The sequence below is a fragment of the Pipistrellus hanaki genome, assembly GCF_964339955.1.
Source record: "Pipistrellus hanaki genome assembly, chromosome: 5".
Classification (NCBI taxonomy): Eukaryota; Metazoa; Chordata; class Mammalia; order Chiroptera; family Vespertilionidae; genus Pipistrellus; species Pipistrellus hanaki.
Window position 1 is genome coordinate 22,053,760 of NC_140507.1, and position 27,349 is coordinate 22,081,108.

Genomic DNA, 27,349 nt, shown 5'->3' on the forward strand with positions numbered 1-27,349 from the left:
TAATCCCCCCCCCCCCCCAGTCCTTTGGGAAAATACACTTCTGGGTTGCCCCCTCCCCTAAAGTGCTTTATAGATGCTTAATGAATGTTTATTCAATTATTAAATGAATGTGTATGAGAGTAACTAATCTGACCATCAGAAAGTAAAAGCCTTGAATCACCACTTAGAAAAAGATAGAAACAGCCTCTTTATTTTTTAAAAAATATTTTTATTGACTTAAGAGAGGAAGAAGGAGAGGGAGAAGGAGACAGAAATATCTATGATGAGAGATTGATTGGCCGTTTCCTGCACGCCCCACATTGGGGATTGAGCCCGCAACCTGGGCATGTGCTCTGGCTGGTTCATAGGTCGACATTCAACCACTGAGCCACACAGGCTTGGTGGAAACATCATAAATATATATGAGAGAGAGGTAAAGGAGAAAGAGAGAGAGAGAGAGAGAGAGAGAGAGAGAGAGAGAGAGAGAGAGAGAGAGAGAGAGAGAGAGACATTGATTCTTGTTCCGTTTATTTATGAATCCATTGGTTCCTTCTTGTGTGTGCCCTGACCGAGAATTGAACCTGCAAACTTGGGGCATCAGGGCAAAGCTCCAACCAACTGAGCTACCAGACCAGGGGGAATGGAATAACCACTTTTTAAAACAGATCTTTCTTTGATGATGGAAATGTTCTATTTCCTCAGTGCCCAATGGTATGGTAAACACTAGTCACATAAACTACAGAGAGCTTGAAAAGTGGCTAGTGCGACTGAAGAACTTAATTTTAATTTAAATTATTAACTTAAATAGCCACAGATAAATAGCTAGTGTAAGATGACCAGATTTTAACATTGGTAAAGCGGGACACCAAATGGGGAGGGGGGGCGAGGGGGGAGTGTTCTTGATTAAAAATTTGGTCTATATGGAGCAACAAAAATTTTCACAGAACGTAAAAATAGTATTGCAATATATCTTTAAAAATTTCAACATAAGTACAATTTACAAATATAATAAATAAAAAATATGTATAGTATTATTTTATTCTTTGGCATATTTCTCATTTGAGTGAATTTGTTTTTAGTAGATTGCGGTCATTGTTTAAAAGATCATGAAAATTTTCACAAGAATTTGTTAAATTATATTTCACACATAAAATGGCTTTAAAAGTCTCAACACTTAATTGTGATTTTTCTGATGTCCACACTTTATTTACCGTAGAAAAAACACGTACAGTCACAGCATTAGTTCCTGGTAAGGACCGCATATATTTCACAATTCTAACAACTGATCAACAATGAGAACTTTGATAAGCAGTTCTCGATAATCAGTTCTCAACAATTATTTGTTATTATTAAAGTTTAACATTATAAAATTAACAAAAATAATATAAAACTCATATCCTGGCTAAATAGCCACATGGCCGCAGAAAACCGTATATTCCCTTCCTGTTCTCCCGCCGTTTCCTAGCTTGTCGTGCATTCTCTCCAAAAATCGGGATTTTTTTTAAAACGCCGAGGGACGCAGGACAAACTTAAAAATCGGGAATGTCCCGCCAAAAGCGGGACGTCTGGTCACCTTAAGCTAGTGACTACTGCATCAGACAGCTCAACTTTGAATGGTAGCCCAGTTGAAATAGTGAGATTGAAACTATTTGACTATTGAAACTGAGACCAGGTATGTTACCAGCCTCTCTCTTAAAAATGGAGATTTTAATATATGGTTACAAAATGTCTAAATTCTGGGCTGTTGAATACGACCGACAGTAATAAATATCCATGCACAGTGGTAAGCCTTAATTAGCACCTGTCACTGAAAGATGAATAAACTTTGCATCCTGGCATCTTGACAGCCACCCTGCCAGCTCTGCGGGGTGAAGAGGTTGAAGGCTGGGGACTTTATCTCAGCGCGCGCTGGCGGCCGTCCGAGATTCCGAACTGCATTATGGACTTTGTAGTTCAATGTGCACGTGACATCACTACCAGTGTCACTTCTGAGAGGTCTATCGAGTCAACTTCCGGTATCCCGTTGTTTCCTGGGAATTGTAGTCAACAAGTGCCTGCTGGACTTGGGATTTAAGAGCTTTGGAACTACAATTCCCGGCAGGCTACAAGATGCACCCGGTGGTAGTTAATAGTGAGCTGGTGATTGCCTCAGCAAGCGTGAAGTGTGTGCTTCAGTGTCTTGAGGGCTTGGGTGTACCGATAGGGAGGTTGGAAGGTTGAAAGGTTGTAACTACTCCTTTGAGGGTGATCGCCGAGGTCGTGGGTTTGCACTGTCGGCTAGGCAGCGCCATGGCGGTGAGTTTTTGTGGGAAGAGAGTCCGCTCGGCTGGGCAATTAGAACCGGCTGATCTGTGTGTTTTGCAAAAACCAGAGGCTCCATGTGGCAGCCGCTGTCCTGCCGGGAAAAATCCTTTATTTTAAAGAAAGGGGAGGACTTGCCCTCAAAGCTTGAGGCGTGGCTGTTGTGAGGATGTGACTTTTCTTGTTAGCTGATGAGCCAGGAACTGATGTCTTTAACTTTACAGGCTATTTAATGTCATGTATATTACTCCACCTAACTTTCTAAAACCGATTTGGAGAGAGGAGTATTGTAACATTGATTCCTCCTTTCGACAAAAAATTGAGCGCATCCCAGTAAATACAAAAATGACTGCATTCATGTTGCTTATGTGTGTGGGCTACATGCTAAAACATATGATGTAATATGTCAGGTGTTGATAAGTGCTAAAGAAAAAACTAGAGCTGGAAGCGGGACTAGGGAGTATGGGGTGGGGTAGGGTTGCAATTTTAGAAAAGTTGACCAAGAAAGGTTTTGTTGAGAAGGTGGCGTTGTGGCCAAAAGGAAGTAGGGAGCAAGCCAGGCAACTACATGTGTCCAGGAAAAGATTCCCAGGCAGAGGCAACCATGAGAGTAAAAAGCAAGGAGGATTGTATGTCTTAAAGACAGTGATCCGGGGGAGATGATTGGTAATGATGATGATGATGATGATGATGATGATGATGAAGAATGTGTGTTTGTGTGGGAGCTAGGGTTATCAGTGGGTTGATGCAGGTCATAATAAGGCCTTGAAGGTTGCTGCTTGAAGAGTGGGTTCCAGAAAGAATGTGAAGAGAGGGACTGGAGATAATGAGTATGGACAATTCTTGAGGAAGTCCATAAAGGAAAGTGGAAATAGATGAAGGTTAAAAGAGGGCTTTGTTTTAAAGACAGGAGAAAGTATACAGTGCTTCTATGCTCATGAGAATTATCCTGTTGAAAGAAAAATTGATGCGTAAGAGAGATGATTGGTACTCCTGAATAGAATAGAGGGCATGAGATAAAGTGCATCAGTGGGTAGGTTAAATTGGATCACATTAATCTATAGTACTGTTATAGAAGACCGAAGCAAACTAAGCGATGCTTAGAGAAATGGAGTTACACAGCTTTATTACACCGGCAGTCTCAGAGGAGTTGCCTTCAGAGTCTGAGCAAACCAATATGGTGGAAGCCCTTCTCTTATCCTCCTTTGGTTTCTTTGTCTCCCAAATATGGATGGGGACTTCTGGACCTTTCGTGGGCTTTGCAAAAAAGCACCGTGGGTTGGGATGGGGGTCTTGGAATCATATCTAAGGGGCTGGCCTGTCACCAGTACTGATATGGCCTCTGTAAACTGTGAGCATTAGGTAACAGGTCTTGCAAGACCAGAATGTGGAGGAAAAGGGCAGTGACTGAATTATAGGTTATCAAGAATGTACATTAGGTTATCGGACAGATTCAGATTGCTAGCCCCTCAAATATCAGGGTTACGTTGGAATTAGCCTTTTAGCCTTCTCAGTACCAGGAAAGAAGGCAGAATATATGGGTACAGATGCATGTGGCATGCACCTAAAAATAAGAATGTAACAAAAACAGACCCAGAGAAAGAGAAGTAGCAATCAGACTCAAACCTCAGAGGGAAAGTAGGAGAGGATGGGGGTAAAGGGGAGAGATCAACCAAAGGACTTGTGTACATGCATATGGGTCTAACCAGTGGCTATGGACAACAGGGGGGTGGGGACTTACGTGCGGAGGGGTTTGGGATGGGAATGGGGGGATGAGGACAATTATGTGATACCATAATCAATAAAATTTAAAAAAAATAAAAATAAGGATGGGAGAGGAAGTGTTGGGGGTTTCAGGAGGGAGGAGAAGGTATGAAACAATTTTCTAGGACAGCCGTCAATAGGACTTTTTTGCACTGTCAAATTTGGTAGCCTCTAGCCACATGTGGCTATTGGTCATTTGAAATGTGGCCACTGCAATGGAAGGACTGAATTTTAATGTAATTTAAAAATTACAGTCACATGTGGCTATTGTATTGGACAGTATGTACATTTAAGTTTGAGAGGAACAGGTGTAGGAGAAGGAGTAACTAACTGGGTTTCAGGAAATAGCATTTTGCTGGACATCACTTGAAGTTAGTGGGTCATGAATTTAAATTGAGACTAGGCTGCCCTGGCCAGGTAGCTGGGTTTGTCAGAGCGTCATCACTATATGCCAAGGTTGTGGGTTGATCCAGCCCCTGGAAACAAAGAATTTTGCCCAAAATATCAGTAAAGCCAAGTTTAGGAGCTTCGATCTAGTTAAATAACCTTTTAACTAATTAAAACAACCAATTGCCTAGTTGAATAACTAATTAAAACAACCAATTGCCTAGTTGAATAACCAGTGAAGAAATTGAGGTTTGGATTGATCAAGTAACTTCCTCAAGCTTATACAAGTTGGTTCTGGGCCAATATCAGATTTCATTACAATCAACCTTTGAGACTTGAGGAACACATTTTTCTGAGAAGCAGAAACCTCAAAGAAGAGCTTTTGTGCACCTAGCATGCTCCCTGCAGTGAAAGAAATATAGTTCTAAGTAATTTGTGAGGACTATTGCTTTTGTGTTCTTTAGAAATGTAGTTCTAAGAAATTTGTGAGGACGATTGTTTTCATGATTATTTTTAAGCAAAAAATATTTGTCTTGTAATTCCTGTGTCTGTGGCATTGTATTTGGTGCTGTGTAAGTAGATCTAAAAGTTGCTGCCTGCCAGGAGTTCATGGCCTCCCTGGGGAATGTCTTAAGGATCATTTGGTTGCATGCAATGGAAATGAACTCAGGTTGGTTAAGGTAAAGAGGAATTTAGTAAGAACACAGTGGTATTTCCTAGAACCCATAATCCTAGAGTAGAAGGTACATCTAGGCTTCATGAGGCTCTAGATACTTTTGGCTTTGTGGGCCCCTTTCTCTGTAAAAAATATTAAAGTTATGTTTTACAACTATTTTGGCATAAAGACAAATATATTAATGTTATATATTAAAGGTTTTTTCTTAAACCTAAAAGTTTATTTATTTATTTATTTATTTATATATTTTTATTGATTTCAGAGAGGAATGGAGAAGGAGAGAGAGATAGAATATAGAAACATCGATGATGAGAGAGAATCATTGATAGGCTGCCTCCTGCATGCCCCCTATTGGGGACTGAGCCTGCAACCAGGGCATGTGCCCTTGACCAGAATCAAACCCAAGACCCTTCAATCCACTGAGCCAAACCGGCTAGGGCTATTTTTTTTCTTGATTTTAAAAGAGAGTGAGTGTGCCCTCAGCACTGTGCCTACTCTACCTGCAGGTTAAGTCGGCTATTAAGAGTTAGGCTGTGTTAAGGCCCAGGTGGAAGTGACTTACTTTGTTCTCTCCAAAACACTTTTGCCAGAACCTCTCCACATAGCTCAATCTAACTTTGAAATCATCTGGAAAGGACACTTAACCATTTAACCAGCAGAGAACACTTAACCACTTCGGCTGCCACACCCTGCATAAGACTGGGTTTTTGTTGCTGAGCAAGAAAGGGAAGGAACATGTACTGCATAGGCTACCTGCTGTCTCTGCCATAGCTCATGTAAAAATGTTTTAAAAAATTGATTTTAGAGGGAGAGGAAGAGAGATCAATTTGTTGTTTCACTCATTTTGTATGTGCCCTGCCCGGGGATCCAACCACAACCTTGGCATATCTGGATGGGACTCTACCCAACTGAGCGCACTGGCCAGGGCCTGCCACAGCTCATTTCTAAATGGGGGTTTTTGTATATTAGAATGGACGACAGGGTTAGCATATACAGTACTGGAATAGGGAGACTGGAGGCAGGCTACTTGTTAAGAGGGTTTTGCAGTAAGAAGGGGCCCAAAGGATCTGAGGTCATGTTGCTCGCTCTCAACTGCAGCCCCCACAGGACTGGGGGACTCCAGTGAGGCTGAGGGGACTGGGTGCCGCCATCTTGTGGCTAGGGGCACCGCCATCTTTGTGATGGAGTGATGGTTAATTTGCATATGACACCTTTATTAGATAGGATTAGTGTATAATTTTCCATATGAACAACTGTAAACCTACTTTTGCCAACCCCTGTATTTATATATTTTATAAATAGGAACATTTGACAACAGTGTTATGTTATAGTGTCTAATTTTCAAAAAGTATTTCAAAGCCTTTTGAGTAATTCTTTAACCATTCCTTTGAGGTTTGAGGTATACAGGTCATATTAATCCTAATTTTCTATCTAGTTCATTTAAGTTTGAAGATAACCATGGAAAAATTGATCTCTCAGTAAACAGCTCAGTTCTGTGTGAACCCATTTTTTTTTTTTAAATACATTTTTATTGATTTTGTACAGAGAGGAAGGGAGAGAGAGAGAAACATCGATGAAAGAGAGAGTCATCGATCAGCTGCCTCTTGCACACCCCCCACTGGGGATATGCCCGCAACCAAGGGACATGCCCCTGACCGGAATCGAACCCGGGACCCTTCAGTCCCCAAGCCGACGCTCTATCCATTGAGCCAAATCGGTCCTGGCGTGAACCCATTTTTTAAAAAAATATGTATTTTATTGATTTTTTACAAAGAGGAAGAGAGAGGGATAGAGAGTTAGAAACATTGATGAGAGAGAATCACCGATCAGCTGCCTCTTGCACACCCCCTACTGGGGATGTGCCTGCAACCAAGGTACATGCCCTTGTCCAGAATGGAACCCGGGACCTTTCAGTCCACAGGCCGACGCTCTATCCACTGAGCCAAACCAGTTTCGGCCATTTTTTTTTTTTTTTTTTTTTTAAAGGAAGCCTATTGAAGTACAGAGTGGGTTATTCTATCTCTTTTGTGTCTAATAGGAAAGAAAAGGGACAGCCAAAGTGGACTTTTTGAAGAAGATTGAGAAAGAAATCCAACAGAAATGGGATACCGAGAAAGTATATGAGGTCAATGCCTCTAATTCAGAGAAGCAGACCAGGTGAGTAATAGCTGGTGAAGTTCTGCACATTGCATTTCGAAACCAGTTGGCTCTATAGTACAGAAACTGCTCTGTGGGAAACAATGGCAGAGTGTATTTAGAATGTCTGAGATGGCCTGAAGAAGGTGACTTCCATTTCCTGCATTTAAAATTAGGATCTTCTTCCTTAAAGGATTTTTTCCACATGAGGAGTATTTCAAAAACTAGCTTTTCATATTCAAACCAAAGGGATGTTTTGAAGTCTAATCTTTGCTGACGAGTAAAAGGAAATCCTTCTATTAGAGAGGTTCATATTGTAGCGATAATTATCTTCACAGATGCAAAATGTAAATTTTGAAAGTTTCTGTATTAGAAGATCTTATTTCATAAATACTGGACTGCCTTGATGTTAATCACTGATAATAAGACAAACCCTAGATAATGATGTGCTATTGAGGAAAAACAAAAATAAAATAACTGTCCCCAAATAGTATTGCTGTAAATATATGTGTCAACTATAAGATGCATCTCAATTTCAGGCCTGGACTTCTTTTTAGACTTTCTGATTCCAAAGTCTATCCTCCTTTTTATTAAGCTATACTCTATAAGAATTTTTTTTTTTTAATATATTTTTACAGAGAGGAAGGGAGAGAGATAGAGAGTTAGAAACATCGATGAGAGAGAGTCATCAATCAGCTGCCTCTTGCACACCCCCTACTGGAGATATGCCCGCAACTAAGGTACATGCCTTTGACCGGAATCGAACCCGGGACCCTTCAGTCCCCAAGCCGATTCTCTATCCATTGAGCCAAACCGGTCTCGGCTCTATAAGAATTTTTAAAAAATATATTTTTATTGGTTTCAGAGAGGAAGGGAAAGGGAAAGAGAGAGAGAGAAACATTAATGATGAGAATCATCAATTGGCTGCCTCCTGCATGTCTTTCGCTGGGGACTGAGATTGCAACCCAGGCATGTGCCCTAACCAGGAATCAAACTGTGACCTCCTGGCTCATAGGTCGATGCTCAACCACTGAGCCATGCTAGCCGGGCAATTTTTTTTTTTTTTTTTTTTTTTTTTTTTTTTTAGAGAAAAAGAGTTTGCTATAATATGAAGTCTCTGGTGTTATACTTTACTAGAGGCCCGGTGCACGAAATTTGTGCATGGGGGTGTGTGTCCCTCAGCCCAGCCTGGACCCTCTCCAAATCTGGGACATCCCTCTCACAATCCAGGACTGCTGGCTCCCAACTGCTCGCCTGCCTGCCTTCCTGATTGTCCCTAACCGCTTCTGCCTGCCAGCCTGATCACCTGAACCACTCCCCTGCCAGCCTGATTGATGCCTAACTGCTTCCGTGCCAGGCCAATTGCCCCTAACTGCCCTCCCTTGCAGGCCTGGTCCCTCCCAACTGCCCTCCCCTGCTGGCCATCTTGTGGTGGCCATCTTTGACCACAAAGATGGGGCAGCCATGCTGTGTGTTGGAGTGACAGTCAATTTGCATATTCCTCTTATTAGATAGGATAATTTGAAGTTTCTATTTGGTTCTAGGATTTTGGCCAACTTTAAGGTAATTAAAGTAATCCAAAGTGAACTGGCAAAGTGAAAGAAAATTGAATTACAGCTATGTGCAGCAATGCTGAAGGAACTTAGACATATCACATTGAGTGGAAAAAAGCAAATTGCAGAAGTCTATATAAAATACACCATTTTTATAAAGTTCACTAGGGAAACTAAATGTTATGTTGTTTAAGGGCACAGACTTAGGCACAAACTTCAAAAACATGAAGGAAACTAAATAATACAAAGTTTAAGGGCACAGACTTAGATACACACTTAGGTACAAACTATTTAAAAACAAGGGAGTATAAAAGTGAATTTCAAGGTAATGGTTATTTCCAGTGAGATGTGGGGAGGAACACATAGGTAGCTTCCATGGGTTCAAAAGTTGGCTGGTGGTTTATAGGTGTTCATTTTATTGTGCTTCATAATTTATGTATTAATATGTCAGATATCACTTGATTAGAAAAAAGAATATAACATAATAAATGTTAGTTTTAAAAGGTGCTTTTTAAATGAATTTACAACACATAATGCAATACTGAGGATGTCTTATTTTATCTGAGGACTTTGAATTGCTTTATGTATCTTGTAAAAAACAAACTTAATCAATAAAACATTAAATTTATTCAGATCTCTAAGTCTTAAAACATTTAATTTTTTAGTATTTTTAGCTTTATAAAGCTTTTTAGCTTATGTTAAGTCTACAAGTATATTTATTTCTGTGAAAAATTATTTGAGAGAGAGAGAGAGAAAGAGAAACATTGATTAGTTGTTCCACTTAGTTATGCATTCATGGATTGATTCTTAGATTTGCCCTGACCGGGGATCCAACCTGAAACCTTGGTGCATCGGATAATGCTCTAACCAACTGAGCTAGCTACCTGGCCAGGGCAGTATATTTATTTCTTAATAGCCACCTACAAATGTTTTATTCTTTCAAAAGTAAGTTTTAATTTTAGGGAGCTTTTAACTTGGGGGTTTGTAAATTTAATTTTAAATAACTAAAGTTTGAACAAATTAATTATAGCAATCATTCCCTTCACCATTGTAAAAGGAATCTAACATTTTCCTGACTGTATTTCCTTTTTTATGTGATTGTTTTACAGCAAGGGCAAGTACTTTGTCACCTTCCCATATCCATACATGAATGGGCGCCTTCATTTGGGACACACATTTTCTTTATCCAAATGTGAGGTAAAGCTTCCGCTGTTTAATATAATTTAATTAATAAATACCAATTTTAAGAAAATGATATTTATAGAATTTATTTTCTGGTTAGGGAACTTAGACTACCTTAATTTTAAGCATATTTTTTATATTTACGTAATTTAATTGTTATATTTAATTTTCACATATTATGTGGGCAGGGATCTAGGTATGTATATTCACGAGTAATTTCTAGGTTGGTGAAAAGACACAAAAAAGTGGGTTAGAACTTTGGAATGATTATACCGTTTAGCTGGTGTTAAAGGAGGATGTGAAGAGGAAAACTGAACTGATGCTCTTTGTGAAAAGTCACCATTTTCTGTTCGCCTCACATTTAAATTTGTAATTTAAATTTAATTTTCTTCCTATAGTTTGCAGTAGGGTACCAGAGATTGAAAGGAAAAATTTGCCTGTTCCCCTTTGGTTTACACTGTACTGGGATGCCTATTAAGGTAAGATTGCTTTTGGGATTGGTTTCTACCTTTTTTGGCTTAGAGCAAATAGAACTATCTAGTTCAATAGCTTGAAAAGGGATTTAAAAATATTTCTATATTACAGTGTTTTTTGAAATGAATTTATTATAGTGAAAATTACATTAAAAAAACCCCCAGCAGTTCAAGAAGTCCTAAAATAAAGGGCACACATTAAAGTTTGTGATTTCTAAGTAATTTCTGATATTTTTTGATTGTCCTATATACTTATATTTCTGTTTTAAATTATATAATAACTACTACCAAGTAAAATGCACAATGTTTTGAGTATTCATGACACATATAAGATGTTGGCATAAAGTAATAAATACTTCTATTTTGATAATTTTTTCAAATGTCTTCAGTTTATACTAGAAATAATTCTCAGTAAAGGATAGGCCAGAAAACTAGAGTTGAAAGGATTCCCAAATGTTGTAGGGTTGGAAAGTTTAATTCAGGTGTTTTTTTTTTTAATTCTTCAACCTTTTATTTTGAAAAACATCAAACCGATAGAAAAAGTGAAAGGATGGTACAGTGAACATCTGTACAGCCTTCACTTATAGTAGTCAAGTCTTTTTTTTTTTTCTTTAAATATTTTTGATTTTAGAGAGGTAGGGAGAAGGAGAGAGAGATAGAAACATAATGATGAGAGAGACTCATTGACTGGCTACCTCCTGCATGCCCCCTACTGGGGTTCAAGCCTGCAACCTGGGCATGTGCCCTTGACCAGAATCAAACTCAAGACCTTTCCGTCCACAGGCCAGCACTCAATCCACTGAGCCAAACTGGCTAGTGTTATAGATGCCAAGTCTTACCATTTTCTTTTCTTTTTTTAATTTTTATTAAATATATTTTTATTGATTTCAGAGAGGAAGGGAGAGAGACAGAGAGATAGAAATATCAATGATGAGAGAGAATCATTGATCGGTTGCCTTCTGCAATGCCCTTTACTGGGGATCGCCCACAACCTGGACATATGCCCTTGATTGGAATCGAACCAGCGACCCTTCAGTCCTCAGGCCGATGCTCTATCCACTGAGCAAAACCAGCCAGGGTGAATTATTTTATTTTATTTTTATTATTGCTTCATGATTAGATTTGGTTTAAATATTTGACCCGAATACCTCATTGGTGAGGTGTAAACTTCCATTGTATCAAATCAAAAGACAGTTTGCCCCATTTTATTGATATTAACACTTTTCAGATTTCTTTATCCTAAAGATAACTTTTCCCCCTTCTTAATTAAAAAGTAATCTGTTGGTGAGGGGTCAAGTAATGCTTTGAGAGCCTTCAAATATCCGGTTTCAATAACCCATTCTTTTCTCATTTATTAACTAAAATTCTTCTGCATAAAAGAATGAATTCCCTTTTTAAAATTCACAATTCTATATTTGTAATTTTTTGTAACTTTGACACTATCTACCTTGTGTCATTTTTGTTTTTGACACTGAACTCCTTATAGTGTAATTGAGGAGAACTGGGGTGGGAAGCTCAGATTCATGTGTTAGTTTTGCAGCTTAGTAGCTTTATAAGTTTGGATAAATCACTTAATCTCTTTGTCTCTTTTCTAACTTCCTACCTGCTGGGATGATAACTAATAGAGTATATATGACAATCATTAAATTGAGAAATGATATTAGTCATGTTGTTATTCAAAATAATTACACATTATATCTTATATATCTCTGTACTTCAAATGCCTAACATGCAGTATTATACTACATTAAGTAATCTAGGTGTTAAGTAAATGCTTGCTGAGTAAATGAAGTAATGCTACTTTATAAATTGGGGAATTTTGTATCATTTGGATTTTCTGTAATTATCTATGTATATATCTATATCTATATCTATATCTATATCTATATCTATATCTATATCTATATCTATCTCTATATCTCTATATCTCTATATCTCTATATCTCTATATCTCTATATATATATTGTAAAAAAATGTTAGAGTCAATTTTAGAGGACCAAAAAAGTAAACCTCCCAGATTATTTCTACCTTGAGTTCTGAACTTCACTGTCTCTTATGTTGTGTTTGCTTAGGCCTGTGCTGATAAGTTGAAAAGAGAAATAGAGCTCTATGGTTGCCCCCCGGATTTTCCAGATGAAGAAGAGGAGGAGGAAGAAGTCAATGCTAAAACAGAGGATGCAATAATTAAGGATAAAGCTAAAGGAAAAAAGGTTTGGTGGTTGATGATACTTATTTTGAAGTTTTATATTGATGTTTATCTGGTTTATATTATGTTCATCCCAAATACTAGCCCAGTATATATATTTTTATTGGGTCGGCAACTAAGTAATTGCGGGTTTCACACATATATGGCTTCAGTTGAATTTTTAGGTTTGCAGACGTAGTACAAATGTAAAACACATTTTGTTATTTGATAGTTGGCTATTCAGCTGTTAATCAGTAAAAAAAAGTTTTTTGATCTGTTTTGTAGTTTTCGTTTGGCGTTCGTTAAAAAATGGAAAATCAAAAGGAACATTTTCGTCATATTTTGCTTTTTTATTTCCTCAAAGGGAAAAACACATCGCAAGCTCATAAAAAGTTATGTGCTGTTTATGGTGACAAAGCCTTAAAAGAACGGCAGTGTCAAAATTGGTTTGCCAAATTTCGTTCTGGTGATTTTTCACTCAAAGATGAAAAACGCTCTGGTCGTCCAGTTGAAGTTGATGACGCCCTAATCAAAGCAATAATCAATTCGGACTGTCACAGTACAACACGTGAGATTGCAGAGAAGCTTCATGTATCACATACATGCATTGAAAATCACTTAAAACAACTTGGCTATGTTTAAAAACTCGATACATGGGTTCCTCACGAACTGAAAGAATCACAGTTAACGCAACGCATTAGCAGCTGCGATTTGCTAAAGAAACGTAATGAAAATGATCCATTTTTAAAACGACTGATAACTGGCGATGAAAAATGGGTTGTTTACAACAATATCAAGCGGAAAAGATCGTGGAGCAGGCCAGGTGAACCAACTCAAACAACATCAAAAGCTGATATTCATCAAAAGAAGGTTTTGTTATCAGTTTGGTGGGATTACAAAGGAATTGTCTACTTTGAACTCTTACCACCCAACCGAACGATCAATTCTGATGTCTACATTGAACAACTAACGAAATTAAACAATGCAGTTGAAGAAAAGCGGCCCGAATTGACAAATCGAAAAGGTGTTGCATTCCATCATGACAATGCAAGGCCACACGCAACTTTGGTCACTCGGCAAAAATTAATGGAGCTTGGTTGGGATGTTTTGCCACATCCACCATATAGTCCTGACCTTGCACCATCTGATTACTTTTTGTTTCGATCTTTACAAAACTCCTTGAATGGTAAAAATTTCAATAATGATGATGATGTCAAATCGTACCTGATTCAGTTTTTTGCTAATAAAAACCAGAAGTTTTTTGAACGTGGGATTATGATGCTGCCTGAAAGATGGCAAAAGGTCATTGATCAAAATGGGCAATACATTACAGAATAAAGTTATTTAGTTCCATGAAAAAATTGTCTTTGATTTTCTTTAAAAAATCCGCAATTACTTAGCTGCCGACCCAATAGAAAGTTCATGAAACCCTGGCTCCATTATAGCACATGGGACTCATTCTATTCTCCCTTTTCTTTTTTGTGATCTTTCTCTCCAACAGTGAGAAACCTGACTCATTATTTGCAGAAGTGTACCACTAGTTTCAGAATTGCTAACCTATAATCCTGTGAGAAATAATTTTACTAACTAAAAGGCAGTGTTTGTATGTAGTTCTTTTTGTCTTTTAGATAACACAGTTTTTCTTTTATTAAAATTAAAAATAAAATTTTTTTGGTTAATCCTCATCTGAGGATATTTTTTCCATGGATTTTTAGAGAGAGTGAAAGGGAGAAAAATAGGGAAGGAGGGAGGGGGAGAGAGAGAGAGAGAGAGAAAGAGAGAGAGAGAGAGAGAGAGAGAGAGAGAGAGAGAGAGAGAGAGAGAGAGAGAGAGGCATTGATATTGATGTGAAAGAAGTACATTATTAGTTGCATACTGCCCTGACTCAGGCTGGGAATTGAACCTCTAACCCAGATAGATGCCCTTGATTGAGAATGGAACCCAAGACCCAAGTACTAGGGCTGATGCTCCAACCACTGAGCAACACTAGCCAGGGCAACACACTGTTTTTCAAAGTTACTTCCATAGCTCCTTTTTTTCCCCATTCCCCTTTGAGTGGTTATGTCATATGTTTATAATGTAACTAGAGGCCCAGTGCACGAAATTCATACATGGGGTGGGGTGTGTGTGTATGTCCCTCAGCCCAGCCTGCACCCTCTCCAATCTGGGACCCCTCGAGGGTAGTTGGACATCCCTCTCACAATCCAGGACTGTTGGCTCCTAATCGTTTGCCTGCCTGATTGCCCCTGCCCCTAATCACTTCTGCCTGCCAGCCTGATCACACCCTAATCACTCCCCTGCCAGCCTTATCAACACCTTACTGCTCCCCTGCTGGCCTCGTTGCCCCTAACTGCCCTCCCTTGCTGGCCTGGTTGCCCCTAACTGCCCTCCCCTGCAGGCCTGGTTCCACCCAGCTGCCCTCCCCTGCAGGTCTGGTCCCCCCAACTGTTCTCCTCTGCAGGCCTGGTGTCTCCCTCCCCCCCCCCCCCCCAGCTGTCCTCCCCTGCTGACCATCTTGTGGTGGTCATCTTGTGTCCACATGGGGTCAGTCATCTTTGATCACATGGGGGTGGCCATCTTGTGTGTTGGTGTGGTGGTCAATTTGCACATTACTATTTTATTAGATAGGATTAAATATGTTTGTTATACTCTGCATTCCATCCTGGGTTCCTCCAACATTCTGATTTTTTTTTAAATTCACTCTTGGAATTCTGGTCAAGATGGCGGAGCAGGTAAATGCTATGCTTGCATCCTCCCATGACCACATCAAAATTATAACTAAATTATTTATTCACCACACTTGAGAGCATCCTTTAGACTTGCTGATGATATAAAAGAAAAGCCATGTGGAGACTGAATATTAGTCAGGAATTAAAATGAACGTTTTACTAATTAAAGGACTTGATAGAATAATTTTAAAGATGGACATTTAAGAAAAACCTCACCCTTTGTGCTTTGTAGTTGTGTTGGTTTGACATATGCATGGAGCTCTATTTCTACCACTGTCATACCATTCGGAGTAGTTCCATCTCCTCCCAATTCCTCCTGCCTTTTTATAATTTAACTTCTTTGTTTATTTCCAACCCCTGGCTTTTTGTTGCCTTTTTAATATTGGTAAAGATTGGAAAATGAGTAAACTCTTGTGAGTATGATCTAAGCTATCATAACTAAAAAAGATGCATGTGGTATTGGGAAAGGGAAATAGAGAAAGCTGGTGTTGACATCTTATCTTTATGATGATAGTTCTTTGTAGTCCCACCCATTTGGTAGTTTTCCTAGTATCAGAGTCCTGGTGCGTAACAAACTAGTATATCTAAATCCTTCAGTATTCTGACATATCAACAGCATTGTTTTGCAATTAAAAAAAAATTACCAAATGATAATTTGATCCTAGAATTTATTAATAAGTTGTTGATTGTTCTTTGATGGAATGTGTTTTTGCTGGTTATTTTCAGAGTAAAGCTGCTGCTAAAACTGGATCTTCTAAATACCAGTGGGGCATTATGAAATCTCTCGGTCTGGCTGATGAAGAAATAGGCAAATTTTCTGAAGCAGAACATTGGCTTGATTATTTCCCACCACTGGCTATTCAGGATCTGAAGAGGATGGGTTTGAAGGTATGCCTATCATCTCCGTAGCTTAGGGGTGTCGAACTCAATCAGAGAAGGGGCCAAAGTCTAAAATCCAGCCTAAATCGCGGGCCGAATGGTTTACTGAACAGTCATAAACTGACAATGTCATAAACTGACAGCGGAGTGCAGTGATGACAGCGCGGTGCGGGCCACATTGCAAGGCCTGGCGGGCTGGATTTGGCCCGCGGGCCTTGTGTTTGACACATGTGTAAAGCTGAAGAAAATATGAAGAACACGTTTATATTTATGTAGTTACATGAGATTTGGACTACCTCATAATTTAGAATGTTTCACCTAAATTCCTCTCATGAATCAGTACTCTTATTGTCAATTTAAAACCTAATGGGCCTCTATGAGAGCAATGAAGTACTTTAATACTTGTTGTATTGGAATGCATATCAATATGTTAGGATTTAGCAGAAAGGAATTCTATTGAAAGAATATGAAGGAGCCAAAGTTTAATTGTAATATTTAGGAACACTTACAGGTGTTTCTTTTTAATTTATTATAATTCTTGTATGTTTAATGTATAAACGTATGTGTTTAAAAGTACACATACTAAACAAAAATTGATGTAATAATTGTGATATATATTTAATAGGTGGAACTTAACAATTTTGTTTTTAAAATTTGATATGATTCTTAGTTGGAAAATAGAGTAGAAGAGTAAATAATTGATTCATAGGAATTCTCATTCATAGAGACAGAACTCTCAAAAATTACCTTTTCCTTTCTCCTGTAGATAGACTGGCGTCGTTCCTTCATCACCACTGATGTTAATCCTTACTATGATTCGTTTGTCAGGTGGCAGTTTTTAACATTAAGAGAAAGAAACAAAATTAAATTTGGGAAACGGTGAGTTTGTTGTCCCTCAGTATAAAAAAGCAAAAATCATATAACTCTTGCATTGTAATGCGGTGCCCCATAGCCCACTTTTTCTATTACCTTTGCTTCTTTCTTTCTTTCTTTATTTATTGGCTCTTTTGTATCCTATGGTTTGTTTTTGTCTTGCCAGTGTCTTAATTTCTTTGAGCCGCTTAGTATTTATGACAACTGGAACCAGGGACGATGGGAGTCTTAGCTTTTATGATCTCACAAAAGATTCTGTTTTGTATTCCTAGCCACACAGAAAAATAATAATTGCATTTGTGTTTTAATTTATTCTTTTGTTCTATAAATTGTTTAAGATTCTTCCTTGATTATGTGAGTTAATTAAAAACTATTTGCATTTCGTAAGTGAATTTAAATGTGATGAAGGCAGAGATCTTTCATTAAATAACTAGATTGACAATAGAACTACCATAAAAGCATAAATAATAGATGTAGACATTTGTTCAGTTAGAAGTTTAGAAGAAATATTGTTGGAGCAACACTGGATATTTAAGCTAAAACTTGTATATTTTAGCAATATTTGTCACTTGCTTATTTTTTAGGTATACCATTTATTCTCCAAAAGATGGACAGCCTTGTATGGATCATGACAGACAAACTGGAGAGGTATTTATTTGTGATATAGATATCACTAATAATTTTTCATATGGTCATAGAGTTTAAGAAATAGATCAGAAACCTAAAAAATAACTTTATTCCAGTGCTGAGGTCTATAGTTGTGATACTCTGGTGGCTGTGAAGAGGGAGATAGAATGTCATTCTAGGTCCCTGAATCTTGTCTAGGACCTTGCTACTCCAAGAGTGGTCCTGGACCAGCCGCCATGGCTGTGATAGAAAAAGAATGTTGAGCCTCACCCCAAAATTGCTAAATTACAAACTCTGGGGGTGGGCCTAGGAATCTGTCTTTTAACAGGCAGTGTGATTCATATGCATGCGAATGTTTTGAGAAACACTGCTTGGAGAATGCTCTGCTCTGAAACGAGAGCATGGGGAAAGGTAATGAGATAGGTGGCTGATTGATGTACACAGATTCCATTTACACTTGCTTTGACTGTGTGCGCCCTTATATCCAGAATACTTCTAGTCATGCATGACATCAGTTCACTCTACATGCCTGTAGGACACATTAATAGCATTTTTTGTAATATTTGAGTGAAGCAAGGGTAAATGGTTTGTCTAAAGCAGGGGTCTTCAAACTTTTTAAAGTGGGGGCCAGATCACGGTCCCTCAGAGAGCTGGAGGGCCAGACTATATGAACTACTAATTCCTACTGTAACACCTTGGCTGTGCTCACTGCCCAAAAAACCTGGCGGGCAGGATCAGACTCCCCTGGGGGCTGCATGTGGCCCGCGGGCCGTAGTTTGAAGACCCCTGGTCTAAAGCGTTGGCATAGTAAACCAACAATGCCAGGATCCAAACTTAGGAATCCCGATGAGTGTGTCATTGTTTATTGCCACTCTTGAACACATTAATAGTCTGGTGCAGCAGTCGCCAACCTTTTGAACATCACTGACCACCAGTGGTCCGCAGACGACCAGATGGCGACTGCTGGTGTGGTGACTGCTTTTCAAAATCAGCCTTTAATTATGATGTTACTTGTCTGATGGGAGTGAGAGTTGATAAGGATTTTGAAAGATTTGAGAGACTTTAGAAGACCCTGTTTATTGACTATATTAAGTCTTTTTTTTTTTTTTAATATATTTTATTGATTTTTCACAGAGGGGAAGAGAGAGGGATAGAGAGTCAGAAACATCGGTGAGAGAGAATCATCAATCAGCTGCCTCCTGCACACCCCCCACTGGAGATGTGCCCACAACCAAGGTACATGCCCTTGCCCGGAATCGAACCCGGGACCTTTCAGTCCGCAAGGCCGACGCTCTATCCACTGAGCCAAACCGGTCCTGGCGATATATTAAGTCTTATAGTAATAAGATTTAATATAGTCAATGGGAGCAATATCCTAAATTTTATTTTTATTTTTTAATTTTTTAATTTTTAATTTTTTTTAATATCCTAAATTTTAATAGCATATTATAATTTTCAAAGCATTTTTCCATCCATTATCTTATGTGTTCTTTAGTATGAGGCTCAAAGAGATTGTGACTCTTGGGTCAAGCCGTTAGTAAGTGCACACACTAGTTTTTGAATATACATCACCTGACCCCTGGTCCAGTGTATGTCTGTGATGACTGCTCTGTGGCATTGGTGTCTTATAATTCTTATTTTGGCAAAAATTGTCTTAATTGATTACTCTTAAGCCACTTTAAAAAACTTTTTTTTTTTTTTTCTGTCCTTCCCTCTCAAGGGAGCTCTCAGCAAAACATCCTCACTTAGTTGAGTCTGGGTCTTCTTTAGCAGTTGTGTGTGGCATAGAAGGTCCCCCAGCTCACTTCTTACACATCAGACTTCCATGTGGATATGGTCAGTCACACCACTGGCAGTCTCTTCATTGGAAGTAAGGATTGTCTATTAAAAAAAAAAAAAAATTATTGATTGGTTTTTGAGAGAGGAAGGGAGAGAGAGAGATTGAATTGTTTTCCTACTTATTTATGCATTCTTTGGTTGATTCTTTTTTTTTTTTCTTAAAGATTTTTGTAATTGACTTAGAGAGAAAGAAAGGGAGGGGGAGAGAGAGAGAGAAACATCAATTGGCTGCCTCCTAAATGCCCCCCTACAGGCATCAACTGGCAACCTTTCAGTGAACGTGGTAACACCCACATTGGTTTGATTCTTTTATTGTGCCCTGACCAGGGATTGAACCCGCAACTTTGGCATATTGGGATGACACCCTGACCAGCTGAGCTACCTGGCCAGGGCTGAAAGGAATTAGTTTAACAATGTAAGAACTGATCTTAGAAATTTCAGTCAGATCTCTCACATAGATTAGTATGTGTAATTCAAGTCTTTTTTCCCCCTCCGTTTTTGTTTTATTTGTTTAGGGTGTTGGACCTCAGGAATATACTTTAATCAAGTTGAAAGTGCTTGAGCCATACCCATCCAAATTAAGGTAGGTTTGCCAAAGAGTTATTGTTTCAGCTTTTTTTTTTTTTTTTTTTTTAAAATATTTTATTGATTTTTTACAGAGAGGAAGGGAGAGAGATAGAGAGCAAGAAACATCGATCAGTTGCCTCCTGCACACCCCCCACTGGGGATGTGCCTGCAACCAAGGTACATGCCCTTGACCGGAATCGAACCTGGGAACTTTCAGTCCACAGGCCGATGCTCTATCCACTAAGCCAAACCAGTTTTGGCTGTTTCAGCTTTTTGAATATCAGATACTTGTGATAAAATCCACAACTATTTTTTTCTTCTCTAATGCGTCTTTTTTTTTTTTTTTTTCTTAGTGGCCTGAAAGGGAAAAATATCTTTTTGGTAGCTGCTACTCTCAGACCTGAGACCATGTTTGGACAGACAAACTGTTGGGTTCGCCCTGATATGAAGTACATTGGGTTTGAGACGGCGAATGGTGATATATTCATTTGCACCCAAAGAGCTGCCAGGAATATGTCATTCCAGGGCTTTACCAAAGACACTGGCGTGGTGCCTGTTGTTAAGGAATTAATGGGAGAGGTAAGTTGGGTAGCAGACTGTTTATTTCAGTGCATGAATTTAGAGGAAAAATGTCAACAGTGAAGCTTGAGAAAAAAGTATTTAAAAAAACTTTTTAATGGAAGCATAGATATCATCAAATATGTAAATCGTGTGTATTTTTTTGGTGCATTTTCATACACTCATGTAAGGATTGCCCAAATTGAAATATAAAACATTCTAGTTTTCCAGAAGGTTCTCTGGTGTCCATTTCAGAGTCAGTGCTCACACCCCTCCTGCAAAGATATTCCTGCTTGGCTGTACCACAGTATAGTTAACCATTCTCTGTAACGGATATTTGAATTGTTTCCTGTATTTTTCTGTGCTTACATCTCATTAGTATCTGATGTTGGAGTTCGGTCTGAGCAGTTTTTGGGAATAGTATTAACAACACAAATTTTTAACTCTAATGCAACTTCTTTTTATGTTAATTTGAGCAGATTCTGGAGTGAGGAAAATGGGTGGTATACATTAAAAAATAGCTTTCAACCTTCATCACTGTAAATTCTGTAAAATCAGCTTATCTCTGTGAATAAAGTGGGATGGGTGGGAACTGTGTGGAATTGAAAAGTTCATTCCTTAGCTAAACAAGCAGCTACAAGCCGTTTATTGTGTATGAGACTATGGGTCCAATCTTGTTGAATTTTCTGATTTTAAAAAAAAGAAAAACTATATCTTTTAAATTCAAATTGTCTTCTCATTATTTAAAATGGATATACAATATTCTAGCTTTGTGAGGTCTTATATTTAATTAAATAATTTTTCTATGATTTAAAGTTTTATTTGTTCTCAGGTTAACACAGCATTGGGCAGACTTCCCAGAGAAAAACAATTTTTTTTTTTTTAAACTATAAGATAAATTCATAGGATTGGATCGCTGGGTCTAAGTTGTGTGAACATTTTTGTGGCTCCTGCTATGGATTCCTATGTTGCTTTCCTCAAGACGTGCAATGTCAAAAGCACTGTGTCAATGTACTAACTTCCTTACAACCTTAGTCAGCATTTATAGTTATTTTTGGTCTAGTTGGTAAAAAAGAATGTTTTGTTTTATTTCATATATTTTTGATTACTTGCTTCTTGGGCTTAACATAGTAGCATTGTTTTTAATTTTCTTGGTTAAATTTCTCCACCTTTTATGCTCATCTTTTTCTTACACAGGAAATTCTTGGTGCATCACTTTCTGCACCTTTGACATCTTACAAGGTGATCTATGTTCTTCCGATGCTCACCATAAAGGAGGATAAAGGTAAAGAGTTTATTTCTGTATAGAAATACTATGGTAATCATATCTGGCTGTATTAATCAGTTCTATGCTTTGTTTTGTAAGGCACTGGTGTGGTCACAAGTGTTCCTTCAGACTCCCCCGATGATTTTGCTGCCCTCAGAGACTTGAAAAAAAAGCAGGTGAGTGTCTGAGTTTCCCATTCTTGTTTCCCCTTCTTCATCTAATTGGTTAGGTACCGCTGAACTACTCCATGAGATTAGGCTAAAAAGCTATTGCATGTCACTTTGAACTACAATCTCTAACCTATTTCCTGATGTTCATATATTTTCTTGTGGTTTGAGTATTGAATATAATGTATCATAGTATATTTTTTTAAAGACTTTACTTTTTTAGAGCAGTTTTAGGTTTATAACAAAAGTGAGAGGAAGGTACAGTGATTTTTCCTTATTACTCCTCCCGCTCCCCGGCCAGCACATGCTTAGCTTTCCTATTTTCAACATCACTCACCAGAAAGGTGCTTTTTTTTTTTTACCGAGATGAACCCCATCATAGTCACTCAAAGACCACAGTGTACCTTAGGGTTTAATCTTGGTGTTATACATTCTGTGGGTTTGGACAAATGTATACAGTAATTTAAAAATATCCATCATTATAATATCATACCAAACATTTTCACTCCTTAAAAGTTCTCTGTACTTTTCCTATTCATCTCTCTCCCTCCTAGAGCCAACCTGCCTAGTTTGAATCTCAGTTCTGTCACTTGCTGGCTAACTGGCAGATCTTGGGCAAATTACTTAATGTCTTAGTGCCTCAATTTTCTTATCTGTAAAATGGGGAAAATAATGCCTCCTTCTTTAGTTTATTTTGAGTTTTAAATAAGTTAATTTGTAAGTACTATATGATATAAGTGCTGGCTTTTATTACCATCTAAAATGTGTAAGTCGCTTAAAAGTCATTAACATATGCACAGTTAAGGAAAAAGAGGTTCGGTCACATCACCTGGCATTTAGTAGTCATGAGCAAGTAAGTTTATAAACTGAATAAAAATGCTTTTTAAAAATTTGAACTTCTTATTTTAAAGAGCAAAAGAAGGGAACATGTATTATATGTGCAATAAACCTTTGGGCTGGGTAGGGGGCGCTGCGGGGAGGGGGAGGGAGGACATCTGTAATCAACAATAAAAAAAAGGAATGGTGAGAGGGAACATCCTTGCATTTACCTAATATTAATGGGAAAGTTTTGAGTTTCTCATCATGTTGGTAGCTGTAGGTTTTTCAGTTGTTTTAAAAAAATTTTAAGATATATTTTTATTGATTTCAGAGGAAGGAAGAAGGAGAGAGAGATAGAAAATCAATGATGAGAGAGAATCATTGATTGGCTGCCTCCTGCATGCTCTACATTGGCAATTGAGCCTGCATCCCAGGCATGTGCCCTGACCAGGAATTGAACTGTGGCCTCCTGGTCATAGGTCAATGCTCAACCTCGCCAGTTGGACAGTTGGACAGTTGTAGGTTTTTATCGTCTTTCTGAAGCTGACCAAGCACTCTTTATTCTAGTTTACTGAGAGTTTTTATCATGAATGGGTGCTGGATTTTGGTCAAATGCTTATTTTCCATTTGTTGATATGATTATATGAAATTTTCCTTTTTAATTGGTTGGTGTGGTGGATTTCATTAAACTTTTTTTTTTTCTAAATATTTTATTGATATTTTACAGAGAAGAAGGGGGAGAGATAGAGAGCTAGAAATGGCGATGAGAGAGAAACATCGACCATCTGCCTCTTGCACACCCCCCATCGGGGATGTGCCCGCAACCAAGGCACATGCCCTTGACCGGAACCAAACCTGGGACCTTTCAGTCTGCAGACCGATGCTCTACCACTGAGCCAAACTGGTTTTGGCGGATTTCATTAAACTTTTGAAAACTTTCCTGATAGTCACATTTTCATTGCAACCTAGAATATGAACCTCATTTTAAGTGGTGTGTGTGTGTGTGTGTGTGTGTGTGTGTGTGTGTGTCAGTTTTTACTTTTGGCTGTACGGTTTCATAATTTAAGCCATTCATTGTAACTTAAACTGTTGAGTTTTTAAAAGTCATAGATCCTTTCTTGAGATATGTGGTAAAGATAAAAAAAAAAATTGCTCTTATGGAAAGGAGAAGAAATACTAGCTCAAAAAATGTTTAGAGGTTTCTTTTCTCAATTATTATACTAATAAAATATTGATCATTAATGTAAACTTTAAAATTTTTTTGTAGGCTTTACGAGCAAAGTATGGAATTAGAGATGACATGGTCTTGCCATTTGAGCCAGTGAGTACATAGATTATTCTGTATATTCATATCCATATCTTTACCAGAGGAAAAAAAAAAAGCTGACAATTTTTTTTGGTAATAAAATTAATTAATGGAGTATGGAAATAAGGGGTTTACTTGAGAGTTTATTTTAACTTGATGTCTGCTGTGGCAGGTAAGAGTGAGAGAAAAACTAACAATAAGTATTAGCACCTAGCAAACAAATGGCTTTTTAGCATCACCGATTTTATACTATAGTAGCTTATTTTGCTAGTTTGGCCAATTTCTAGGCTTCTGAGGACAACATTTTGCCATATTACTCATAAATGTTTATGTTTTTACGTTAGTGCCTACAGAAGACAAAGCATTTAAATTACTAGCAAGTAATTTTCATGACAAATCCAGAAGACTTATTAGAAAACTAGAGGCCCGGTGCACAAAATTTGTGCATGGCAGGGGGGGAGAGGGTGTGGCAGGGGTGTCCCTCATCCCAGCCTGCACTCTCTTCAATCTGGGACCTCTTGAGGGATGTCCGACTGCCCGTTTAGACCCAATCCCGGTGTAGCCTTGAGTGGAGGCTCGGGCTTGCCAGGGTGTGTGGAAAGCTTGGCTTCCTCCATTGCCAGGGAAATTCAAGCCTCCCTCCTGCTCTCTGTGGCCGCAGCCATCTTGGTTGGGGTTAATTTGCATACTCACTCTGATGGGCTGGTGGGTGTGGCTTGTGGGTGTAGCAGAGTGATGGTTAATTTTCATATAATTTTTTTTTTTTTTTAAAGATAGGATAAAAACAAGACCCTCCAAAAATTTAATTGTTTTCACAGTTTTGCTAGTTTCAATGTTAATTATTTAGTTAATTGGATGGTAGTGGAGGGATGAGAGCTGGGGACGGTGTACATGAAGGGGAGGGACAATGTGGGGTTGCTGCACGTCTTGATCTTGGTTAGTCACTTTGTGATTACTGACAGTGGAGGCAAAAAGCCTGTGGCCCAATAGGACTGTTTTGTGTGCATTCAGGATGAGTAGGTTCCTGACATTGTTGTTTTTGCAGGTGCCAGTCATTGAAATCCCAGGTTTTGGAAATCTTTCTGCTGTAACCATTTGTGATGAGTTGAAAGTTCAGAGCCAGAATGACCGAGAAAAGCTTGCAGAAGCAAAGGAGAAATTATATCTAAAAGGGTTTTATGATGGTGTAAGTAATAATTTTTTATTGTTTTATTTGATTTACTGCATGCTCTGTGATTTTCTTCTTAATCATTTAAAAAATATGTATAAAAATTCAATATAGTTTCAGCCATATACTGACCTATGACAGGTTAATATGAGATTAATAAGAGATTCTTCTATTTCAACCCTTTTTTAATCTTTTGTGAGGGAGTAATAATTTTATAGAAATTACGTTTTTGTATCCTGTGAAAATCTCTTGAGGAATGAATTTCTTGAGAAGATATTAAAGTTTGTTCATATTATTATGCACTAAACTCCAGAGGTTTATTGCATGGATAATACATGTTCCCTTCTTTGACTCTTTAAATTAAGAAGTTTATATATATATATATATATATATATATATATATATAGCAATTTTATTCAGTTCATTAGCTTACTTGTTAATGACTACTGAATGCCAGGGGAGCACAGCAGAATGAACGAACCTCTTTTTCCTTAACTGTGCAAATGCTAATGTGACTTACTGCATCTCCATGGAAAGAAGACTAGGTTAGAGAAAGTGAATATTCAGCTAAGTTGTTAGTTGCTTGAGCTTAAAATGAAGATTTAAAGTTTTGTTTTTTTTTCAATTACAGTTGACATTCAATATTATATTAGTTTCAGGTGTATAATATGGTGGAGTGGTTAGACAGTTATATGTTATGAAGTGACCACCCTGATAAGTCTGGTACACATGTGGCACCATTACATAGCTAAAATGAAGATATTTAAGGACATAAATGAGAATTTGTTTTACCTTTACTGTCACTTTTCTAGATAACCAAGAATTGGTTATATGTCTTTTAAGCAACTTACACATTTTGGATGGTGATAAAAGCCAGCACTTACAAATTTAACTTATTTAAAACTCAAAATAAACTAAAGAAGTAGGCATTATTTTCCCCATTTTACAGATAAGAAAATTGAGGCACTAAGACATTAAATAATTTGCCCAAGATCTTTCAGTTAGCCAGCAAGTGACAGAACTGAGATTCAGACTAGGCAGCTTGGCTTTAGGACTGTGCTCTTAACCATTGCATAGTGAAGATGAAGAAGTATCATTTCATAATGATGAATTAAATAGATATGAAGCATTTTGGTAATGTTAGAGGATTGGAAGGTCAAAAAAGAACTTGTGTCTTTCACTCAGAAACTGAGAGAGTCTCAGGAGTCAGGTAGAGGGAAGTCAGTTTCAGCTGGAAAGGGGATGGTGGCTTAGAGCTGTGACAGCAGTGGCAAGCTAATACTTCACCCTAGAATTAAATTTCCCCACTAAGTAAAAAGCAGAGCTGAAAAATAGTAGGCTTCCTCTTAGCTCAGTTTATCACATGGCTAAGCAAAGGAGGAAGCTGGTTAGCAACAAGCGGATTTGGAAGGAGAAGCCTAAGTGGTACTGAGCTGACTCTGCTCAGTTCCCTCTGGCAAAGCCTTGAGGAATGAGGTGAGTTAGTGCAGTGGAGTTCTCTCCACACAGCAGCCTGAGAAGTGGAAAGGAAGTGAGGGGTTCTTCCTAACCAGGCTCATGACAGCTATCCTAGTTATACTAAAAGAAAACAAACGTGTTATACATACTAGTTGTCCAAACTAGGCCAAAGTAAAAAGTTATGGTTGTAAATGTGGTAAGTTTCACCTTAAAAATACCTTGGTTTGGTGGGAGTAAACTTAGTTAGGGAAAAGTTTGGTTGAGGGGGAAAAGGAACTCAGAGTAAATTTTAATTATTTTCTATGTGTTTCTTTCTTCACTCTCATCCTTTTAGGTCATGTTGGTGGATGGATTTAAAGGACAGAAGGTCCAAGACGTAAAGAAGGCTATTCAGAAAAAGATGATTGACATTGTATGTGAAAGGCTATCCTCTCAAGGCTGTTTTAGGAGAAATA

General features: G+C 38.1%; 1 protein-coding gene across 1 annotated transcript in view; it reads left to right on the forward strand.

Annotated features, from left to right (window-relative positions):
• Nucleotides 1-2,083: 2,083 nt before the first annotated feature.
• Nucleotides 2,084-27,349, forward strand: part of LARS1 (leucyl-tRNA synthetase 1) — a 49,446-nt gene continuing 24,180 nt past the window's right edge. The window contains exons 1-15 of the mRNA XM_084883145.1: nt 2,084-2,274; nt 7,146-7,264; nt 9,906-9,993; nt 10,377-10,457; nt 12,525-12,662; nt 16,093-16,254; nt 17,012-17,124; nt 17,703-17,766; nt 20,100-20,167; nt 20,505-20,730; nt 21,907-21,994; nt 22,076-22,152; nt 24,230-24,283; nt 25,314-25,454; nt 27,229-27,306. Coding sequence (XP_084739271.1) covers nt 2,269-2,274; nt 7,146-7,264; nt 9,906-9,993; nt 10,377-10,457; nt 12,525-12,662; nt 16,093-16,254; nt 17,012-17,124; nt 17,703-17,766; nt 20,100-20,167; nt 20,505-20,730; nt 21,907-21,994; nt 22,076-22,152; nt 24,230-24,283; nt 25,314-25,454; nt 27,229-27,306 — 1,503 coding nt within the window. The 5' untranslated portion in view covers nt 2,084-2,268. The remainder of the gene's footprint in view (nt 2,275-7,145; nt 7,265-9,905; nt 9,994-10,376; nt 10,458-12,524; nt 12,663-16,092; nt 16,255-17,011; nt 17,125-17,702; nt 17,767-20,099; nt 20,168-20,504; nt 20,731-21,906; nt 21,995-22,075; nt 22,153-24,229; nt 24,284-25,313; nt 25,455-27,228; nt 27,307-27,349) is intronic.